This window comes from Priapulus caudatus, unplaced genomic scaffold (assembly GCF_000485595.1).
Source record: "Priapulus caudatus unplaced genomic scaffold, Priapulus_caudatus-5.0.1 Scaffold16, whole genome shotgun sequence".
Classification (NCBI taxonomy): Eukaryota; Metazoa; Priapulida; class Priapulimorpha; order Priapulimorphida; family Priapulidae; genus Priapulus; species Priapulus caudatus.
The window spans coordinates 656045-662424 of NW_014577077.1; the positions used below are offsets into that span (position 1 = coordinate 656045).

Consider the following 6380-nt stretch of genomic DNA (forward strand, 5'->3'; position numbering starts at 1 on the left):
CATGATGCATGTATACTTATTTATGTTATTAAACTGGTTATTCTTGCCTTCCTTCATGATCAATTGTCACTCCTTCCGATTTCTCAAATGGTGCCATCAGCAGTGGCAGTTTGTCTGACTTTTCGTAAGTCCGATCCAAGACTTTAGACTCCAAGACCCAAAAGAGTGAGCATGCAAATTCCTTCAGGTGTTCCTCCAACTGTCCACAGTGTTCAGAACTAGGGTAGACTATCACGCCACTCCAGGAATCTTGCCGAGCTTCATTAACCATGCCACGTTTCTCATCCTGTATGCTATCATTCTTGGTGTCAAGTTGATCAAGGCAGGTACCAACAACATCAGACGATGGTGATAGCAACTCCTCTACGCCATTCTTGTCAACTCCCACACCCGAATCCTTGTCGTCAACTGAGTCTGTTTCCTCAGCCGATACTCCAAACAGGAGACATCGAGAGTCAAAGAGTGTCTGTGAGTAATATCGCTTCATCTCTTTATAATCTTTGGTCAAGGCCTCCACATCAGAATTTGACGTACACTTTCCAAGGCACACAAGACCCATAGCCTTTCGGTGTGCTTGGAAATCACCCCATTCATTGCTATCGGTAGTGTATGATTTCCTATAACGCAGCCACATACTGCGCTGTTGGCCCGGAATACGTACATGTTGGAGTCTTGAAATGCGTTCAAAAAGTCGGTGATATGACTTCGACTTTATCTGGGTGCCAATTAGTTTTACAACCACCAGTAGACACTGGTGGTCTTCGGCACTCTGGGAATAGTCCGGGACGCTCATACTATAATAAATACTTTAAAACTTTCCGGTACTGGATGCTGAAATGATAAAAACTTCCCATCAGTTATCAGTTATTTGTATGCGACTATAAACTGGTCAATGATACAATGGACGAAATCAGATCACGTCAGTCGTATTTGCAAAAATATATATAAAGAGAGGATTTCACACCACAGTTAAAAATACCTGGTATTTAATGACACTGTCCAGATATCGTAATATAACGTGATTGGGCCGATTACTAGTGCTCCACAAAACGCATGATTTACATAAATTCGTAGTGCTGATGAGATGCTGTCAAGTAATAGCAGTTTCAAACCAGTGGTGGGTGTTGTTTATTGACATTTATTTGTGAATTTGAAATTTCAAAACTATGGAAAACTAAAGCAGCGCCAACGTTATTATGGAAAACTATCATAATTTTAAAATGTCATAACTTTTGCATGACACTTTACTTCAAAAGTTATGACATTTCTGATTTCATACTTGTGATGTCATAATTACTTCTAATGATTTTGACAACGGGCACGCGCTTGCCGTGTTTTGTGTATTTATCCTTGGTAGTTATCCAGTCAATCAATCAAAATATTTCTGACGTTGCCAGACGGTGGCCACAAAAATATGAAAGTGTCAATGACACTGTAGCTCACCACAAAAAAGGACACAAATGAGTGAGTAAGAAGAAGTCAATTTTAATTGAGCAACCATCGACGTACATTATAGAAACGATTGCCATCTGTATATCGCAATAATAATTTATGAACTAAAATTAATCACAATTTGTGACCGTAGATGGCGCTATACCCGCTTTGTAGCAATGGCGTTTGAAATAAATAGGTTATGCTGCCTTCCGACATGTTTTGTAAAATTTTACTCTAATATAGATGTTTTATCGGCAGGGTGGAGAGGAAATACCAATTTTGCATTAAAGATATTGTCAATGAAATCTTGAAAAACAAACCAGACGAGTGTGACACCACAGACTGTTTGTGTCTATATAATATGCTATATAATTGCCAAACTCGACCTAATTTGCATGAATTTTTTTTAAATATCAAAACCCTAACCCTAACCCTTATTCATTCACATACCAAAAATGAGCAAAATCCGTTGAACCTGAACTGACTAATGGCAATTCCCATTTTTGCCAAAAAATTGCCGTGGCTCGAAAGTACATCGACTAGCGTGCTCCAAAATAGGACGTTTAATATGGGAGCATAGCAGTAACAACTATACCCAATTTCAAACATGTGGGTCAAACGGTTCCTGAGTTATCGTTGACCGTAGCGAAATGTTGACGGACGGACGGACGGACGTACGACGGACGGACAGACGGACGTACGACGGACGACGACCCATGGCAATAGCTCAGCTTGACAATGTCAAGGTGAGCTAAAAATACGGGAGTAACGGGACGTATATTCAATAGTTGGCAGCATCCTATCCGAGTTGCTGGCAATGGCACAACATATAATTTATTATAGGTTATAGCATTTATAATATCACAGTGTGCCACCCTGTGGCAGCAGGCTCATGGTTGTAAGTTGGACCCATCCAACCTCTTTTACTGTGTATACTTAACAGTTAACAGAGCTTGTTTGTAATCACATCTCAGGCAGGGTTCGACACTAACCCACGTCCGACCGACCTAGTCAGGTAAATGCTTGGTCCGGTCGCATACAACCAGAGTCCTAGTAGCCCGACTGGTCGTGTTAGAATTGGTCATATATATTGCACTAAAAGGTCACATCTGGCTAGACTGGTTCGCGGCCGCACTGTTTGTCGCAGAGCGTGTACATTGTCTAGCAGAGCGTGTGGCCGGATACCAGTCTACCCTTCGGCAAAAACAATAACGTGGCTTGCTGCCAGCCGCAGTACTTAGACGATCGATAAACCGTGCGCTCGTGTATGCCCGTGGTAGAATACAAATGCTGCACGTGAACTCGGCCCACGCGCGATTTCAACCGCGGGAAACAGCATATATCTATGAATTCATATGATGACACACTCTTAATATCTAATTAAAGTTTTTCATAACAATGGTCTGGGTCTGGGCTAGTGAAAGTTAGGTCAGGGCTAGTGGTTTTCCTCAGTTACTAGCCCGATGGTCTAGTGAAATAAAAAGTTAATGTTGAATCCTGCTCAGGGTGCGAAATTAACACGAGTCCGGAGCCGAATACTCCCTGATTTACTGTCGGACTCCCTGATTTTACATATGCAGGAGTCCATGTAACTCCCTGAAAATTCTGCTATATACTAACTAGTTCGTTCCAGAGCAGGGCCTCGCAGAATTACAGTGTTTTTTCAGCAAATGTCCAAAGAAAATTTGGCAGACGTGCAACCACATGAATCTTCAAAATAAACACATGTGTTATTGTTAATATCTGTAGTTTTGAACTTCAGATTGCGGACTCCCTCATTTTGCTGCGGACTCCCTCCCTTTTTTTGAGGGTAGGGAGACTGTTGGACTCCCTTGTTCAAAAGTTAATTTCTACCCCTGACATCTAGTGTTACGTTGCCGCACACCTATCTAATAGTAATAGTATCAGTCACAGGCACTTTGAACGTTTCAATAATAAAATGATAGTTACATATAAACACGAAATTTATTTACTACCAGTCTTAGTGTTTCTCTATTTTCTTTCGCCTATTATTCCTGATAATTTCCTGTACATGTCATTTCAATGCTCCTCTGCAACACGCAAGTACACCGAATGCACGCTGCTGTGTACAAACAATAAAATTATAGAATAGGTGGGAAAGTGTGAGTGCAAAATTTGCACGACGCTCTCGCTTCACTTCACACGATCACGGCACAAATGCACACGTCTTGAAATAGAGCTCGGAAGCATGGACGCTCGAACAAAGAATGCAATGTGGTGCCTTTACTCATGTACTTGCTCCCATTTACATTTTGGTAGAGTGGGGGTTTTCTGCAGGAATTCACCAGGTATCGCTGGTTAAAGTAGGCAGTACCAGTTGGCAAAGTTATAATTTGAACAAGTGAACATTTAGCTACACATAGATACCAAAATGGGGACCAAATGACAAATTGTGTAATTGTGCCGTGATTGTGTGAAACAAAGCTAGCGTCATGCAAATTTCGCGGGAACGCTTTTCCACCCGTTTTATAAATATAATTTTGTTGTTTGTGCACAGAGGCATGCGTGCAGTGTACTTGTGTGCTGCAGAGGAGCATTTGAACAGCATTTTCAAGAAATGTTCAATAATACTAATACTAATAGGCAAAACAGTAGAGAAACAGTTTAAGACTTTGTCTTTGGTAGTAAATACATTTCGTGTTTATTTATTTACCATCATTTTAACATTGAAATGATCCAAGTGCCTGTGGTATTAGTAGTACTTTACGGCATTATGTGCTCAATCCTAGTTTGGGACACGGGTATATAGCGTTCGCATATGTGCTAACCTAATCCGGGGTGCTAAACTAGCATTTCCATTGCCTTGACTTGTCTTTGGTCGCGGTATGGCACAACATGAACATCCGATGATGAACATGATATAGCGCTAATCTACAATACATTGGATATATGGTTCGTGGTCACAGTGAGTTATAATGATTATAATGAAACTTTATGGGTCGTGCTAAAGATTTCCATGTCGTATACGGGTACGTTTTGTTTTTGAAAACAAATAACAATACTTACTTCGACGAGAACTTCCCATCACAAACGCAAATACCAAAACCACATCCTCTATAATCTTGGATGTTCAGCTGTTTTTGGATACGATCGTCGCGATCCGTGCGATCGGTTACGGTTGGCCAACGTACTCAGAAATTTTACCTCGGCAAAATGATACCATTTTTAAGCTAATAATAAGCCTTGTTACACAATTTAACTGCGGTTAAATCGTTCTTACAGCGGCAAAATCTTCACTTTTTACTCAGCAACACGAGCAACAGTCCCCATGTTATGTATACCTAAAGTAATAGCCCCAAGTGACCCAACCCTGACCAGATCAAAATTACAAAGAAACAAACAAATCATCTTTCACAATAAATATCACCTCAAATATCATTGTGTTTACACTTTTACATTGTTTATAATAAGATAAATAGAGCGAACATCAGGGAGGCAGATTAGATTTGGTGATTTGGTGATTTGGTGATTTGGAGATTTGGAGACAGGGAGACAGGGAGAGGAAAGACTTGCAAGTGGGACTTAGAAGAAAGCTAGAAACGGGAGATTTAGAAGAGGTTCGATTTAGAAGCTGGATTTAGAGTTCGATCTGGGAGTTAGAACTATAGTAAATTAAGTAATACTGTGATGTAACGAGCTGTACGTATTATAAGAGGAAATACTGTAATTCCCTGTACCTTGTTTATACCGTATTAAAGATTTATCAGTTGGGTTACCTAATTATAACTCATAAATTGTTATATTTAATCATTGTTAACTTATAACTCTCTATCACTTAGTTTCGTTCTCTATCTAGTATCTACGCATCGACACCACGGCACACGTATAAACTACCAGTATAGCTATATCGATCTAATTTGTAGGCTGGTTTTACACGCGGCAGTGACACCTTTTATACCCCTAGACACAACTGACGAATACGGTAAACATAGGTGACGGTTCAGTCGCACAGAGCAAAACCGCTACACTGGCATAGCCTGCGCGCCGCGCGCCACGTGCGCCCCGCCGGCCCTTGGAGGCGGATGCGCAATCATCAATGTCGATAATACGTACGTTTGATTTGTCAAAAGTTAGTCGCGTATATGGATAGCCAACACAAATTAATTCTATGGAACACCACGCGCAGCGTATGAATGTCGACGATTTTCATAATTCGTAGATCTACCAGAGTCTACATTTATTTTATTTTTTGTATTTGCGTATACCCTAAAATGTCCTTTTTTTAAGTATACGGCGTATACATAAGTATACCCTCCACTACATCACTGGTAATAGCACATATAAATTAGTGTGGCGGGAAGGGGGCGGGAAGCTATGGACGAAGTGAAATTACGTATTATGTCGGATTTTACCATGCACATCTTTCACCGCATCTCATTGCGGGATGGGGTACAGGGGGTTGTCTTCCTCCCGCCTCCCTCACCCTCTCCTCCCACCTCCCTCCCCTGTCCTCCTATCTCCCTCCCTCAACACCTCCAGGATAATTTATATTTTGCATTTTCTTTTTTTAATGTCTCTTAGTTTCTCTGACAGTTACTAGTTAGCGTAATAAATGTATTACTCCTGTACAATGTATTTTCTCATGTATTTATTTCTCGTGCTATGGATTTCTTTTTTTTCTCTCTTTACTTAGTATACTCGATCTCTCTAGCTCTCTCTCTCTCTCTTTCTCTCTCTCTCTCTCTCTCTCTCACACACAAACAAGCACACAACACACAGCACACACACACACACACACACTCTCTCTTCTTCTCTCTCCTTTCTCTTTCCTCTCTCTCTGCCTCTTGCTCTCTCTCTCTCACCCCGCTCTCTTCCCCTCTCTCATCTCTCTCTCGCTCTCTCTCTCTCTCTCTCCTTCTCTCTTCTCATCTCTCTCTCTCTCTCTCTCTCTCTCTCCTCTCTCTCTTTTCACGCGTTACAACATA

At 41.0% G+C, this 6380-nt stretch overlaps 1 protein-coding gene across 5 annotated transcripts in view; it reads right to left on the bottom strand.

The window, feature by feature from the left end:
* Positions 1-4513, bottom strand: part of LOC106810077 (trafficking protein particle complex subunit 9-like) — a 207241-nt gene extending 202728 nt beyond the window's left edge. For all 5 annotated transcript variants that reach the window (XR_001393953.1, XR_001393956.1, XR_001393950.1 and 2 more), the window contains exons 1-2: positions 4462-4513; positions 48-831 (exon numbers count right to left, since the gene is read on the bottom strand). Coding sequence is in view for 2 of the 5 variants with exons in the window: in XM_014813362.1 (XP_014668848.1) it covers positions 48-793 (746 nt within the window). In the remaining 3 variants the exon portion in view is untranslated. The remainder of the gene's footprint in view (positions 1-47; positions 832-4461) is intronic.
* Between the last annotated feature and the right edge of the window lie 1867 nt (positions 4514-6380).